General features: G+C 41.2%; 1 protein-coding gene across 5 annotated transcripts in view; it reads right to left on the bottom strand.

The window, feature by feature from the left end:
• Focad (focadhesin) overlaps positions 1–17,617 on the bottom strand; it is a 321,997-nt gene that overhangs the window by 70,964 nt on the left and 233,416 nt on the right. For all 5 annotated transcript variants that reach the window (NM_001427695.1, XM_039111093.2, XM_017593754.3 and 2 more), the window contains one exon: positions 5,050–5,142. In NM_001427695.1, the coding sequence (NP_001414624.1) occupies positions 5,050–5,142 (93 nt within the window). The remainder of the gene's footprint in view (positions 1–5,049; positions 5,143–17,617) is intronic.

Below are 17,617 nucleotides of genomic sequence, written 5' to 3'. Positions count from 1 at the left end.
ATTTCCAGAATGGTTTTACCAGTCTACAATCCCACCAACAATGGAGGAGTGTTCCTCTTTCTCCACATCCTCGCCAGCATCTGCTGTCACCTGAGTTTTTGATCTTAGCCATTCTCACTGGTGTGAGGTGAAATCTCAGGGTTGTTTTGATTTGCATTTCCCTTATGACTAAAGATGTTGAACATTTCTTTAGGTGTTTCTCACCCATTCGGCATTCCTCAGCTGTGAATTCTTTGTTTAGCTCTGAACCCCATTTTTTAATAGGGTTATTTGTTTCCCTGCGGTCTAACTTCTTGAGTTCTTTGTATATTTTGGATATAAGGCCTCTATCTGTTGTAGGATTGGTAAAGATCTTTTCCCAATCTGTTGGTTGCCGTTTTGTCCTAACCACTGTGTCCTTTGCTTTACAGAAGCTTTGCAGTTTTTTTTTTTTTTTTTTTTTTTATGGGACCTCATGAAACTGAAAAGCTTTTTTTTTTTTTTTCTTTTTTTTTCTTTTTTTTTTTCTTTTTTTTTTTTTTTTTTTTTTTTTTTTTATTAACTTGAGTATTTCTTATATACATTTCAAGTGTTATTCCCTTTCCCGGTTTCCGGACAAACATCACCCTCCCCCCTCCCCTTCCTTATGGGTGTTCCCCTCCCAAACCTCCCCCCATTGCCACCCTCCCCGCATAGTCTAGTTCACTGGGGGTTCAGTCTTAGCAGGACCCAGGGCTTCCCCTTCCACTGGTGCTCTTACTAGGATATTCATTGCTACCTATGGGGACAGAGTCCAGGGTCAGTCCATGTATAGTCTTTAGGTAGTGGCTTAGTCCCTGGAAGCTCTGGTTGCTTGACATTGTTGTACTTTTGGGGTCTCGAGCCCCTTCAAGCTCTTCCAGTTCTTTCTCTGATTCCTTCAACGGGGGACCTATTCTCAGTTCAGTGGTTTGCTGCTGGCATTCGCCTCTGTATTTGCTGTATTCTGGCTGTGTCTCTCAGGAGCGATCTACATCCGGCTCCTGTCGGTCTGCACTTCTTTGCTTCATCCATCTTGTCTAATTGGGTGGCTGTATATGTATGGGCCACATGTGGGGCAGGCTCTGAATGGGTGTTCCTTCAGTCTCTGTTTTAATCTTTCCCTCTCCCTTCCCTGCCAAGGGTATTCTTTTTCTTCATTTAAAGAAGGAGTGAAGCATTCACATTTTGATCATCCTTCTTGAGTTTCGTTTGTTCTAGGGATCTAGGGTAATTCAAGCATTTGGGCTAATAGCCACTTATCAATGAGTGCATACCATGTATGTCTTTCTGTGAGTGGGTTAGCTCACTCAGGATGATATTTTCCAGTTCCAACCATTTGCCTATGAATTTCATAAACTCGTTGTTTTTGATAGCTGAGTAATATTCCATTGTGTAGATGTACCACATTTTCTGTATCCATTCCTCTGTTGAAGGGCATCTGGGTTCTTTCCAGTTTCTGGCTATTATAAATAAGGCTGCGATGAACATAGTGGAGCACGTGTCTCTTTTATATGTTGAGGCATCTTTTGGGTATATGCCCAAGAGAGGTATGGCTGGATCCTCAGGCAGTTCAATGTCCAATTTTCTGAGGAACCTCCAGACTGATTTCCAGAATGGTTTTACCAGTCTGCAATCCCACCAACAATGGAGGAGTGTTCCTCTTTCTCCACATCCTCGCCAGCATCTGCTGTCACCTGAGTTTTTGATCTTAGCCATTCTCACTGGTGTGAGGTGAAATCTCAGGGTTGTTTTGATTTGCATTTCCCTTATGACTAAAGATGTTGAACATTTCTTTAGGTGTTTCTCACCCATTCGGCATTCCTCAGCTGTGAATTCTTTGTTTAGCTCTGAACCCCATTTTTTAATAGGGTTATTTGTTTCCCTGCGGTCTAACTTCTTGAGTTCTTTGTATATTTTGGATATAAGGCCTCTATCTGTTATAGGATTGGTAAAGATCTTTTCCCAATCTGTTGGTTGCCGTTTTGTCCTAACCACAGTGTCCTTTGCCTTACAGAAGCTTTGCAGTTTTATGAGATCCCATTTGTCGATTCTTGATCTTAGAGCATAAGCCATTGGTGTTTTGTTCAGGAAATTTTTTCCAGTGCCCATGTGTTCCAGATGCTTCCCTAGTTTTTCTTCTATTAGTTTGAGTGTGTCTGGTTTGATGTGGAGGTCCTTGATCCACTTGGACTTAAGCTTTGTACAGGGTGATAAGCATGGATCGATCTGCATTCTTCTACATGTTGCCCTCCAGTAGAACCAGCACCACTTGCTGAAAATGCTATCTTTTTTCCATTGGATGGTTTTGGCTCCTTTGTCAAAAATCAAGTGACCATAGGTGTGTGCGTTCATTTCTGGGTCTTCAATTCTATTCCATTGGTCTATCTGTCTGTCTCTGTACCAATACCATGCAGTTTTTATCACTATTGCTCTGTAATACTGCTTGAGTTCAGGGATAGTGATTCCCCCTGAAGTCCTTTTATTGTTGAGGATAGCTTTAGCTATCCTGGGTTTTTTGTTATTCCAGATGAATTTGCAAATTGTTCTGTCTAACTCTTTGAAGAATTGGATTGGTATTTTGATGGGGATTGCATTGAATCTGTAGATTGCTTTTGGTAAAATGGCCATTTTTACTATATTAATCCTGCCAATCCATGAGCATGAGAGATCTTTCCATCTTCTGAGGTCTTCTTCAATTTCTTTCCTCAGTGTCTTGAAGTTCTTATTGTACAGATCTTTTACTTGCTTGGTTAAAGTCACACCGAGGTACTTTATATTATTTGGGTCTATTATGAAGGGTGTCGTTTCCCTAATTTCTTTCTCGGCTTGTTTCTCTTTTGTATAGAGGAAGGCAACTGATTTATTTGAGTTAATTTTATACCCAGCCACTTTGCTGAAGTTGTTTATCAGCTTTAGTAGTTCTCTGGTGGAACTTTTGGGATCACTTAAATATACTATCATGTCATCTGCAAATAGTGATATTTTGACCTCTTCTTTTCCGATCTGTATCCCCTTGATCTCCTTTTGTTGTCTGATTGCTCTGGCTAGAACTTCAAGAACTATATTGAATAAGTAGGGAGAGAGTGGGCAGCCTTGTCTAGTCCCGGATTTTAGTGGGATTGCTTCAAGTTTCTCTCCATTTAGTTTAATGTTAGCAACTGGTTTGCTGTATATGGCTTTTACTATGTTTAGGTATGGGCCTTGAATTCCTATTCTTTCCAGGACTTTTATCATGAAGGGGTGTTGAATTTTGTCAAATGCTTTCTCAGCATCTAATGAAATGATCATGTGGTTTTGTTCTTTCAGTTTGTTTATATGATGGATCACGTTGATGGTTTTCCGTATATTAAACCATCCCTGCATGCCTGGGATGAAGCCTACTTGATCATGGTGGGTGACTGTTTTGATGTGCTCTTGAATTCAGAATTTTATTGAGTATTTTTGCGTCGATATTCATAAGAGAAATTGGTCTGAAGTTCTCTTTCTTTGTTGTGTCTTTGTGTGATTTAGGTATAAGAGTAATTGTGGCTTCGTAGAAGGAATTCGGTAGTGCTCCATCTGTTTCAATTTTGTGGAATAGTTTGGATAATATTGGTATGAGGTCTTCTATGAAGGTTTGATAGAATTCTGCACTAAACCCGTCTGGACCTGGGCTCTTTTTGGTTGGGAGACCTTTAATGACTGCTTCTATTTCCTTAGGAGTTATGGGGTTGTTTAACTGGTTTATCTGTTCCTGATTTAACTTCGATACCTGGTATCTGTCTAGGAAATTGTCCATTTCCTGAAGATTTTCAAATTTTGTTGAATATAGGTTTTTATAGTAAGATCTGATGATTTTTTGAATTTCCTCTGAATCTGTAGTTATGTCTCCCTTTTCATTTCTAATTTTGTTAATTTGGACGCACTCTCTGTGTCCTCTCGTTAGTCTGGCTAAGGGTTTATCTATCTTGTTGATTTTCTCAAAGAACCAACTTTTGGTTCTGTTGATTCTTTCTATGGTCCTTTTTGTTTCTACTTGGTTGATTTCAGCTCTGAGTTTGATTATTTCCTGCCTTCTACTCCTCCTGGGTGTATTTGCTTCTTTTTGTTCTAGAGCTTTTAGGTGTGCTGTCAAGCTGCTGACATATGCTCTTTCCTGTTTCTTTCTGCAGGCACTCAGCGCTATGAGTTTTCCTCTTAGCACAGCTTTCATTGTGTCCCATAAGTTTGGGTATGTTGTATCTTCATTTTCATTAAATTCTAAAAAGTTTTTAATTTCTTTCTTTATTTCTTCCTTGACCAGGTTATCATTGAGTAGAGCATTGTTCAATTTCCACGTATATGTGGGCATTCTTCCCTTATTGTTATTGAAGACCAGTTTTAGGCCGTGGTGGTCCGATAGCACGCATGGGATTATCTCTATCTTTCTGTACCTGTGAGCCTCATATTTCTTATGAGCAAAAGGAACCACGGCATTTTCGATAGTGTTCTTCTTTCCAAGTCTCTTACACTTGTTCAGTATGATCCTCCGGGTAGAAGACTCTCCCATCTTGGGAAAGTAAATTGTATCGCTTGCAAAGAACAATCCAGCTGGGATGGTTGGACACTGACATTCCTCCATAGTAGGAGAAGGTGGGGAAGGCCACAGACCCACACCTAAGACTCACCTACTCCTAACCAGTTGTGTACAACTCTGCCTTAATAGCATGGGATCTTGGGGTGTTGGGGAGAGGTATGGGCTATAGAAGCCTAGGGAAAGGGGGCTTCATCTGTGCAGCTCTAAGGAAACCAGGCATGCTGGAGGAAGATTTTCCAGGGAGGCTTATTTGGGATAACCCCCACTCCTGTCAATAAACTTCATCCATGCCTTTAAATAACCCAATGACCTCACTGTTCTCCCAGAGGGACCTCCGTGCAGTTGAACTTTGTTTCTCACTGGGACATTAGAAGCAGTGTTGTCAGCCCCAGAGAGAAAATTCTTAAAACAGTAAATACACAGCGTTATAAAATTAGTGATAAGGGGAGAAAGCTCCCCCTCCACACACAGCAGACCCCTTGGGGCAGCCTCACCTGTAAAATGGCATGGTAAGCTCGAGTCATGTATGCAAGCCAAGCCTGTGGAAGAAAGATTGCACGGTGCCATTCTGAGAGCTGGACGTGGACCTGTGGGAAAGATGAACAAAACCACATTAGACTGTACAGAATTAAGGACAAAATGAAAACCTCAGTTCTTCTTTCCTTTTGTTAAGTGGTTTGTTTTCTAAAACAAACCAAATTAGTACAGGACTCGAACCACAAATAATATCTTTACCATATTCCCAGTTGAAAAGAATTTGGAATCTTGTAAATACAAAATAAAGTAAGCCTGGAATTTTCTAAATTAAAGCAAATGAAACCCTGCAATAATAAATTTAAGATGAATTTGTAATATAAATCCTTCTCTGAAAACCAGGGGGGAAGGCTATAAAACCTCCTGCCAAAGATGGGGAACAGGGTACTGTCTAACAAACTCCCCAGTAATGCTAAATGAAAATAAATATTACTCATGGCCTGGACTTCAGATGTTCACTTCTGCAGTAATAAACATAAACTGCCAACAGAAGTGCTGTGTATAAGCCACAGTGACCAGCACATGCAGATGAGCGTGATACCCAGCAACCATGTGCACTGCTAGATAGCGGCCCTCTCGTGTGTGTGGAAACGCAGGAGAAAGACAATCCACATCAACAATGAGGTCTACTCCTGAGCAGAGCCCGACGAAGCAGCTGGCTGGCAGAGTCATTTCAGTTTCCACTTATTAGCACACAGCAGTCTTGCAACACATCTTCCCAGGGTCTGCATCTGCTCAACAGAAGCAGTCTCAAGAGAAGCAGTTAAGGAGAGCTTCACAGTTCATGCATCCCTCAGCTCAACAACCAACACTTTCATCCCTGTCCCTAAACTTTCACCCACCTCCCTATACACGAGACAGAGAGAAGTTTGTATAGGATCAGGACAGAATTATGGCAACTAGCGCTCCAAACAGTTCCCAACCCTCTGAGAAGGTGTTCAGGTGCCTTTTGATAGGGGAGATCATACAGCTGAATAGAGTCAGTTGTCATGGCCTCTCAGTATGCTTTACTCTTACCCTTGTGACAGTCTACTGTGCAAGGTACTGTGGATGACAAGGGTTATGGGGCACTCCACAAGAAGCTTTCTTGCTGGCAGGAGAGCAAGAAATGGCCACAAATAGATTGTAAGGTGGGACTGTGAAGACTCTATAGGACATGGGGCAGAAGAGAACAATAGGATCAATTCTGATTTCTGTCAATCACTTCTGATGCCACAGCTGGTTTTCCCAAACATTAGATACTTGACCAGCATAAGCTGGATACTGACACCATGAAATGAATTGGAAGAAATTCTAAACACGTTTCTTGACTGAGAATTCACACTGCCAGGTGGGATGAGAAGGGCCTTGTTAGTGTGTCCACCAATAGAAGAAATGAGCCCTCGGGACCTGGGCTTTTGGTTTTTCTCTCATTGTACCACTCAGGAGCTAAACAATAACCTAGGCCACATGTCCAGCTGAGAAGGAGGTCCTCAGTTTTCAACCCGTTTCTGTTTCCAAATGCTTCCCCGCTTTCCTGTGAATTATGTTTCCTATTCACAAATATATTATCATTAGCTCCTATTTGAGGCCTCAAATAATGCAACCTGAGTTTTACCTCTTACTTAAGAACTATGAACTAGGGGTTGGGGATTTAGCTCAGTGGTAGAGCGCTTGCCTAGTAAGCCCAAGGCCCTGGGTTCAGTCCTCAGCTCCGAAAAAAAAGAAAAAAAAAAAAAATAAAGAACTATGAACTATTTTCAGATTCTCCTGCTCAAACTCCATGGATTATCTTTGCACTACTAAGATTCCTTGTCAGCCTCAACACCGACGAAAAGAACACCGAATCATTTCGACAGACAATAGTCTCAATTCATTCTTAATATTGACATTGAAAAGAAAAAGAATTCTAGAAAAAATGTAAATGAGCAAATGGAATGTTGCGCTTCAAAAGAGAAAGCTACTCCTGCCAGGGGACACAGTCAAAGAGGGCATCAAAAGACCCAGCGGATCCTCCTATGGCTCTGACCATGCTGAGCGGATGCAGGGACTTAGGGAACACTACATGCCAGCCTTCCAGCCTAGACGCCCCAGGCTTTATGGAATTATACCTCAGTTGTAGGGTGCCCTGGAATGAGCTGAGTGGAGATCATTACAGCGCTCTCCTGAGTGCTCCCTCAGAAACAGCTTGATGAAAGCCAGGCCCTTTTCATTTGCATCTCAGGCTAAAGGGCTTCCCATGACCATCATTAGGAAGTTATTTCACTTCAATCCACAGTTTCAGACATTGCCTATCTGTATTGAGGTTGAGGTTGCTAGCCTGAAAAATAAACTCAATTGGCATTCATGAAGTATGAAAATTATGTCTATTTTGCTGGACCAGTAATAAGTCATCAGGAAACTAAAGTCAATAAAATAATTCCAAACCATGAAGTTGTAAATCTAGTTAAACCACAGTTAATAGAGCAGAGCCAGTAACCATTGTATCACTGAGATTTAAAATATAGGAGAAACTCAAGTCTTTCCTATAACTAACCATGCATACTCTTATAGTGACAGCTGTGTGAGGGACCACTTGGTTAAACAAGTCCTTCCTTCTTCAGGAAGAATAGGAGGAAAGGTTCCATGTGTATAATGTGGTAAATTTGATAAAACATCACTCATACACCTAAAAAGAAGACCAGACAAACAGGCAAACTAATGAAATAGGAGTGAGGGTTGACAAAGGCTCCAGGTTAAGCACAGTTCTCAAGGTAGGTCTAAAGCAAACCACCACCAACAAAAGCACAAATCACAAAGGCCCTATAGAGGCTCAGGGCTGACCTATGTGAGAAAGAGTCAAAAAGCCAGAGTAGCTGGAGTGGATAAGAAGAGGAAAAGAAACCTGGAAAGGTAAGGCATGGTGGAGTCAGGGGAGCTGGAGAGTCCAGACTCCTCTGGTTCTCCTTTCCAGCCTATTTCCATTCTTAGTAAGAGAGGAGTCCTCCACCCTCGGGGGTTGAGGGGAACTGGATAGTCTCATTTATGCTGAACAGGGACCTGATGACTACTGAGCTGAAAGCAGACTGGAAAGCGCAGAGCAGGCGAACCTTGCAGAGCTGTCTACAGCAACCCAGGTTAAACAAACAAAAACAAACCCACAGTGGCTGGGGACACTGTGGAGTGATGTGACACTTTGATACTATGACACCGTAGAGCCATGGCTTCCAAAAACCCAGCTATCCCATTTGCCACTCCGTTTCCAATACCATGTTAAACATCTGAGAAAATCAAGAGGAGGAGTTGTGTAGACACAGTGAAGAAAACAGCTGAGACTTAGAGCACCGTTGTGGTCACTGTGGATGGTCCCTGAAACATTTTAAGCAGGAACTTTAATTAGGTGGAGATAGAAAAGAGAACAATAGGTAGGAGATGGGGAAGGTGACAGGTTTGACTAGGAAGCATGAGAAGGCACTTTTTAGACTGCTAGAATAATTCTCATCTTGATGGGTGCTGGTTACAGAATATGTCCACCTGCCAGGATGCATAGAGCATACACTAACATAAAACATATATAAAATATACATAGTTTGCATATATTAACACATTGGACTGTATCTCAGGTATGAATAATTTAATATGTACAATTTTATGTCTTAATGTATCAGTAAAATTCTTTTTAATTAAAAAAATCAAAAGTAGGGCTAGAAATATGGCTTGGTGGGTAAGAGTATGTGCTTTTGCTGTTCTTGCAAAGGGTCTGAGTTCAATGCCCAGCTCCTAGGTTAGGCAGTTTACAAATGCCTGTGACTCCAGCTCCAGGGAGATCTAATGCTTCTGGCCTCTGTGGACACCAGTAACGGTGTGCACATACCCTCACACACGTGATTAAAAATAATAAATCTTTTAAGAAATCAAAAGTAGTTAGAAAATTGCTGCTTTTAGAACATATTTCTTAGACCTTTCCATCTACTAAATCTTATGGTCAGTTGGCTTGTATATCATCATTTAAAAACCCACTCATTGATCATTCCTATGTCTGTCGATATCAACTATCAATAACCGTTATTGAGGTTTGAAACTTTGGATTTACCTTGGAAGTCTTCCATGACTTAACAATCAAGACAATTTCTGAAATGCAAGTTTGATATACCTCTAGTTTCCTCATCACTGGCCTAGTCCTACTCTTCCCATGTGACTATGACACACCTATAAGATCTTCATGTCTGTCCTCTGATAACTCATCTCAAATGGTGCTGACTACTCAGAACTTCTTTGCAAAATCATTAGGAGTTCATAAAGAATATCATGAAAGCATTTTATAGTACTTAACAGCTTCTCAGGATCAAAACAACATCATTCACTTATTTAAGAGATAATTTTTCTGCTCAAGAACCTCGATGAATTTCTCCATAATTCTTAGAACTGTGCATCATGATATCGTTCTTAATCTAGAGAACTGAAGTATAAACCAGTTCCCACATTTGTCCTGCTCTTCACAGCACCTATGGAACCACTCACCTCTCTATTTTCCATGCCCTCTCTTCCTATTACTTCAACATACCTGGCTGATTTCTCTCACCTCTACAGTTCTAGTATACTACGGACATCTATAACGCCACACAATCCCAAGGCACACAGATCACTTCCTGGTTTTCCTGGGATCCCCTTATAGTGCCTGTAAAACTCTTTATGCACACCCACTTAGTTAAAATGATTTAATTATTCCACATCTCCTTAACAGAGAAAAATGTTTGTCATATTAAAATGTAAAGTGAAATTTTAAAAGCAATCATAAAACTATTGTGCTCAACGTTTTATTGTAACCCTGGGAGTTAAACTGAGAGCCTCGAGTGCACATTGGTAGCTAGGTGAGCATTCTATCACTGGGCTATATCCTAAACTTTCGTTTCACTTTATTTTGATACAAGTGCTCGCTAACTTAATCTAGGCTGACCTTGAATTTAGGGCTTTTCTGCCTCAACTTTTTGAACTGTTAGAATACAGACCTGCACCACCAGACTTGGCATTCAACTTTCAATCATTCTATAAACACAAAGTTTAAAAAAAAATGTAGGGTTGAGGGAGGAAGCCACCCACCCATCTCAAAATATTTTAACCCAGAATCGTTCCTGTCTAAAAGGAATACAGGGACAGAGAGTGGAGCAGAGACTGAAGGAAAGGCCACCCAGAGACTGCCCCACCTGGGGATCCATCCCATATACAGACACCAAACCCAGTCACTACTGCTGATGCCAAGAAGACTGGCAGGGGCTGAATATGGATGTCTCCTGAGAGGCTCTGCCAGAGTCTTACTGATACAGATGAAGATGCTTGCAGCCAACCATTGCACTGAGCACTGGGACACCAATGGATGGGGTAGGGGAAGGACTGAAGGAGCTCAAAAGGTTTTCACCCCAATAGGAAGAACAACAATATCAACCAACCAGACGCCCAAGAGATCCCAGGGACTAAACTACCAACCAAAGAGTACACATGGAGGAACTCATGGCTCCAGCTGCATATGTACAGAGGATGGCATTGTTAGGCATCAATGGGAGGGGAGGCCCTTGGTCCTGTGAAGGTTTGATGCCCCAGTGTAGGGGAATGTCAGGGTGGTGAGGTGGGGAGGAGCTCCCTCATAAAAGCAGGGGCTATGTGGGATGGGATAGGGGGATTTTGGAGGGGAAACTAGGAAGGGAGATAACATTTGAAATGCAAATAAATAAAATAACCAACAAATTTTAAAAAATATGCCAGGCATAGTGGCATATAAGTCTTTTAATCTCAGTACTTGGGAGGCAAAGGCAGGTGAATCTTTGTGTGTTTGGGGTCCGGCCTGGTCTATACAGGAGTTCTAGGACAGCCAGGAATTAAGAGAATTTGTCTCAAGAACAAAGAAATAAAAAGCTTATCTGAGTCAACATAGCTAAAGTAAACACATAATTATTTCAACCTTACAGAACATGCCCAAAAGATTCTAGAAATATTTATTTTCAGGTAAATATCTTCTAAGTGAAAAGGTTATACTTTGTAGGGAGTTTTGTAAACTTTATAATCTGAAATTTCATGAGCATCTAGATTATGATTTAGTGCACCTGATACACGGGCTCATGAACATCTCCTGCTTAGAAACATACATTTTCAATATAAGAGAACGCTGGGAGAGAGAACTTCTCCCCTTTTGTTTGGTAATGGAAGCACATAACTCACTCTGCTTCTTGAACAAACACCATTATGTGATTAAAAATATAATACTCATTTTAACAGACTTTTATTGACTACTCTAAATCAAATAAAAAAACTTTTTGATGAGGTTATTTGTAAAACTAGAGTAAGACAGGCAGAGCAGTGTGCAAAACCTCACACATAAACAAGTATTTTCCATTCATTTTATGACCCCAACTCATAAAGCAAGACAATTTCCCTCTCACAATTATCATCAAAGCCACCTACACCTCAGCCATAGCCACCACCATCATCATTACCATCAACACCATCACTACCATCAGCATCATCACCACCATCAGCACCATCAGCGCCATCACCATCATCACTACCATCAGCATCATCACCACCATCAGCACCATCAGCGCCATCACCATCATCACTACCATCAGCATCATCACCACCATCACCACCATAGCATCATTAGCACCATCACCACCTCCACCCCCCCTTCCTCCACCACCACTACCACCACCACCACCACAACCACGACAACCACCACAACCATCACCTCCACCTCTACTAACTCTACCACCTCCTCCACCTCTACCAGCTCCATCTCCACCACCTCTTCCTCCACCACCATCATCACCACCATCAGCACCATCAGCACCACCTCCACCTCCATCATCTCCATCACCACCTCCTCCTCCTCTACCACCACCACCTCCTCCTCCTCCTCTTCCTCCTCTTCCATAACAACAAACACAACAAAAGAAAAGAATAAAGGTATTTGATTTCAGTTGATACATGGAATACAAAGAGTATCAACTCCCACACTCATTCCTCCTGTGTTCCCAGAAGTAAAAAGCATTCTCACTTGTTACAGGTCTTAAAAGACACTCACTGCATGGCTGTTTATAAGGAGGAATAAGAGGCTTCAACTTTCTGTCATTAGTAATACCATTGCTACGAAGTAACTTTCTGCCATCCCTCTCCATTGACATACTGTAAGAGAAGACTTAAGAGGATGCCTCCTGAAAGTGCAAAGCCCTCATCTCCTTGTAAGTAGTTTCCAGACATTCAATATCCCCCCCTCACCTCTACACTCAATCATTGCACCCCACCCCACCCCATTTCCTATCAGGATAACATTAGCTTGAAAGCTGACAATTGAATTGCATCTCAAGCAACCATTTACTCTGTTATTTAATAGAAGGGGAAACCCAGTTACCATAACAACTCACATCCACATGGTAATTATGGAGTATCTAAAACACAGCAATACGTACTTTTCACAGCATTTGCAAGGGAGAATCTGTAAGAGGCACAGATATAATTTCTTCCCACTATTATTCACAATTTTCACATAGTTGTTTCATATTGCATAAATGTGAACAATATTCCTGTACCTTTAAAGAAATATTTCTAAGACAAAGGAGCAACTGAAAGAAAAGGTGAGGCTGCAATTCTATTTCAAAGAAGTGGTTACATATCTAACTTGAAACAGCTTGGAGGAAAAATTATAGAATTAGAAAAGAAAAATTAATTTTTAATGGATAAAAATTAAATAGTAGGGCTGGAGAGATGGCTCAGCATTAAAAACACTGACTGCTCTTCCAGAGGTCCTGAGTTCAACTCCCAGCAACCACATGGTGGCTCACAACCATCTGTGATGGGATCCAATGCCCTCTTCTGCTGTGTCTGAAGACAGCGACAGTGTGCTCATATATATTAAATAAATAAGTAAATAAATACATCTTTAAAAAATTAAATAGTAATCATTTTAATTAAAAAGAAAAAAGAAAAAGGAGGAGGAAGAGAAGGAGAAGGAGGAGGAGGAAGAGGAAACGGAGGATGAGAACAACAACGACGACAACAACAAACACCACCAACGATTTTGTTCAGAGTCCAGCTTCCAGTCTGGCTGAATAAGGTTCCTCTAAAATACAAATGGAAGAACAGCTCATTAATTAACGCTAAGCATAAATACGGCTGGGTGGCACTGACATGATCAGGAATATCCATACCACCAAGAAGGAGAAAGGAATGAAATTTGACTGCCATTCTCAGCTCAGGACAGGTCACCATTGACCACTTGAGATGAGAATGCTATGTTGAAGTAGGAAATGAGAAAAGACAATGGGACTATCGGTAAATTCCAGGGAAGAAAACTGCCACTTGCCCCCAGCTTCCCCCAAAGGGCAGGAGGCATCTAATGGGGTGAAGAAAGGTAACAGAAAAGCCTGGAAGATAGGATATGACCACTAGTGGATTCAAAAGATCAAAGAGAGGGCACATGGTTTCACCCAAAGCTAAGAAGATACAGATACTAGTCATGTAGGATTAACACTGCATCAGACATAGATCAGCAGTCCTTTCAAACGTATAATAGCATGGTGGAATTATCAGTTTGTTTTTGAAAAGCAGGAAAATAAAGGGAAATTTATGAGGCAACTTTATATAAATAGTTCACCATGGCATCAAAGAGTCTTAATTTAGCTAACATGTCTTTCTTGACAAGTATTAATAAAGTATTACATATAAAAGAGATGTCAAGGATGAAAACCGCCCATTCCAGTCTGGCACATAAGGGGCTTACAACTCACAACTCATCCTACAAAGCACAACTGAGAAGCTGATGCACCCCATGGCTCTCTGAGCCCTGAGAGGGATGACATCACAGCAAAGTGCAGCTAGAGAGTAAGCAGGCCAAAGCAGAGAAGCAAAACTTGCTTCAATAGTCACCAAGGTGCAGACACCTAGTGCTAACAAGAACTTCGATACAAAATCCCAGATTGGACACAGTCAGGGAAGAGTCGGCCAATCAGTGGATCAGAAATTTGAGCCATTAGACCACCACACACCTCTGCATGTAACACTCAGAGCTTCACCAAATTTTTACAATGAATACAAAATGAAAGTCACATATACATCTGACATCTAAAATAATCATCCAGGGGTACACTATCGGAGGAAGCAAGGTTAACACAGTAAGTTATGCTTCGAGGTTTATGATGTAGCCTAACTGTATTTGAACTTGAAATTCTCCTGCTCCAGCATCCCAAGTGCTGGGATTACAGGCATACTCCAATAGAACAGGCTGGAAACTAGGTTTTGTGAGAGCCTAACTAACCCATGGGGAAGAAAATGTATAATTCTAATGTTTTCTATCCTTCCATGTAGAAAAGAAAAGCATCAATCATGGCTACTCTACGTTACATTGCCTCAAGGCAGTAGAGAGAGCTGAAAAAGAGGTGTGAAACTTATAATCACACTAATTAAAAAAAAAAAACCAGACCTAATTATGTGAATAAAGAGTGATTCCACATCACCCCAATCTCCTTAACCACTAAATGATTAAATGTCTATTTATTTCAAACCTTTTTATATCATGTCCAGATTTTAGAAAAAGAACAAAGCACAATAAAAGGCAAAAATAGGATTTCTAGCTGGTGCCCAAACCTTGCTGATCCCGGCCCACAGCTACCTGCTCCCAAAACCCATGGGAGAAGAGAGCTCATCGCCCAGAAATGTGGGCACTCCTGAGACTGCAGGATAGGAGAGACCTCCAGTACTGCCCACCCCTGCCCACATCCCTGGCCTAGAGAAAGCTGTATAGGGCCTCTGGGAACAGGAACACAGGGCATTCAAGCTGCATGAGCCCTGCAGTTCAGATCTCGCCCCAATCTGAAGGGACCCAGTCAAATAGCTCCCTACACCCAAATTCCCGTAGGAGGGAGAGCTAAACTTTCAGAGGGGCAGTCACACCTGGGAAACCAGAAGAGACTACTCTCTGCCCACATTCTTGACTCGAGAGGAAAACTCCTAGCAACATCTGGGACCCCTGTGCACAGGGACCTGAAAAAGGGCGGGGCAGGCCCTTCTGGTTGCTGCACTCACAAAGAGCTGAAACCCCTGCTCTGAGAAGGAAATCCTGGCCCGAGACCAGAGGTAAGACCAACTTTTCTGCTCCAAGTGAACTGCCAGGTGGACTCAGGACACACGCCCACAGGAACAGCTGAAGACCAGTAGACAGGAACGACTACACTCCTGAAAGCAGAACACTGTTCCCACAACTGGCTGAAAGAAAACAGGAAAACAGGTCTACAGCACTCCTGACACACAGGCCTATAGACAGATACCAGGTACCGAAGTTAAATCAGGAACAGATAAACCATTTAAAGAACCCCATAACATCTAAAGAAATAGAATTAGGCATTAGAAGTCTCTGAACCAAAAAGAGCCCGGGTCCAGTTGGGTTCAGTGCAGAATTCTATCAGACATTCATAGAAGACCTCATTCCAATACTATCCAAACTATTCCACAAAATTGAAACAGATGGAGCGCTATCGAATTCCTTCTATGAAACCACAATTACTCTTATACCTAAACCACACAAAGGCCAAACAAAGAAAGAGAACTTCAGGCCAATTTCCCTTATGAATATTGACGCAAAGATATTCAATAAAATTCTTCCAAACCGAATCCAAGAGCACATCAAAACAAACATCCAGCATGATCAAGTAGGCTTCATCCCAGGTATGCAGGAATGGTTTAATATACGGAAAACCATCAATGTAATCCACTATATAAACAAACTGAAAGATAAAAACACATGATCATTTAATTAGGTGCTGAGAAATCATTTGACAAAATTCAACACCCCTTCATGATAAAAGTCCTGGAAAGAACAGGAATCTAAGGCCCATACCTAAACATAGTAAAAGCCATATACAGCAAACCAGTAGCTGACATTCAACTAAATGGAGAGAAACTTGAAGCAATCCCACTAAAATCAGGGACTAGACAAGGCTGCCCACTCTCTCCCTACTTAATCAATATAGTTCTCGAAGTCCTAGCCAAAGCAATTAGACAACAAAAGGAGATCAAAGGGATACAGATTGGAAAAGAAGAAGTCAAAATATCACTATTTGCAGATTATATGATAGTATATTTAAGTGATCCCCAAAGTTCGACCTCAGAACTACTAAACCTAATAAACATCTTCAGCAAAATGGCGGGGTATAAAATTAACTCAAATAAATAAGTAGTCTGCCTCTACACAAAGAGAAACAAGTTGAGAAAGTAATTAGGGAAATGACACCCTTCATAATAGTCCGAAATGATACAAAATACCTCGGTGTGACTTTAACCAAGCAAGTGAAAGATCTGTATGATAAGAACGTCAAGCCTCTGAAGAAAGAAACTAAAGGTCTCAGAAGATGGAAAGATCTCCCATGCTCATGGATTGGCAGGATTAATATAGTAGAAATGGCCATTTTACCAAAAGCGATCTACAGATTCAATGCAATCCCCATCAAAATACCAATCCAATTCTTCAAAGAGTTAGACAGAACAATTTTCAAATTCATCTGGAATAACAAAAAACCCAGGATAGCTAAAACTATCCTCAACAATAAAAGGACTTCAGGGGGAATCACTATCCCTGAACTCAAGCAGTATTACAGAGCAATAGTGATAAAAACTGCATGGTATTGGTACAGAGACAGACAGATAGACCAATGGAATAGAATTGAAGACCCAGAAATGAACCCACACACCTATGGGCACTTGATCTTTGACAAAGGAGCCAAAACCATCCAATGGAAAAAAGATAGCAGTTTCAGCAAATGGTGCTAGTTCAACTTGAGGTCAACATGTAAAAGAATGCAGATCGATCCATGCTTATCACCCTGTACAAAGCTTAAGTCCAAGTGGATCAAGGACCTCCACATCAAACCAGACACACTCAAACTAATAGAAGAAAAACTAGGGCAGCATTTCGAACACATGGGCACTGGAAAAAATTTCCTGAACAAAACACCAATGGCTTATGCTCTAAGATCAAGAATCGACAAATGGGATCTCATAAAACTGCAAAGCTTCTGTAAGGCAAAGGACACTGTGGTTAGGACAAAACGGCAACCAACAGATTGGGAAAAGATCTTTACCAATCCTACAACAGATAGAGACCTTATATCCAAAATATACAAAGGACTCAAGAAGTTAGACCACAGGGAGACAAATAACCCTATTAAAAAATGGGGTTCAGAGCTAAACAAAGAATTCACAGCTAAGGAATGCCAAATGGCTGAGAAACACCTAAAGAAATATTCAACATCTTTAGTCATAAGGGAAATGCAAATCAAAACAACCCTGAGATTTCACCTCACACCAGTGAGAATGGCTAAGATCAAAAACTCAGGTGACACCAGATGCTGGTGAAGATGTGGAGAAAGAGGAACACTCCTCCATTGTTGGTGGGATTGCAGACTTGTACAACCATTCTGGAAATCAGTCTGGAGGTTCCTCAGAAAATTGGACATTGAACTACCTGAGAACCCAGCTATAGCTCTCTTAAGCATATACCCAAAAGATGCTCCAACATATAACAAAGAC

Source organism: Rattus norvegicus, chromosome 5, assembly GCF_036323735.1.
Source record: "Rattus norvegicus strain BN/NHsdMcwi chromosome 5, GRCr8, whole genome shotgun sequence".
In the NCBI taxonomy this organism is placed as follows: domain Eukaryota; kingdom Metazoa; phylum Chordata; class Mammalia; order Rodentia; family Muridae; genus Rattus; species Rattus norvegicus.
This window is presented reverse-complemented; position numbering and strand designations above follow the sequence as displayed.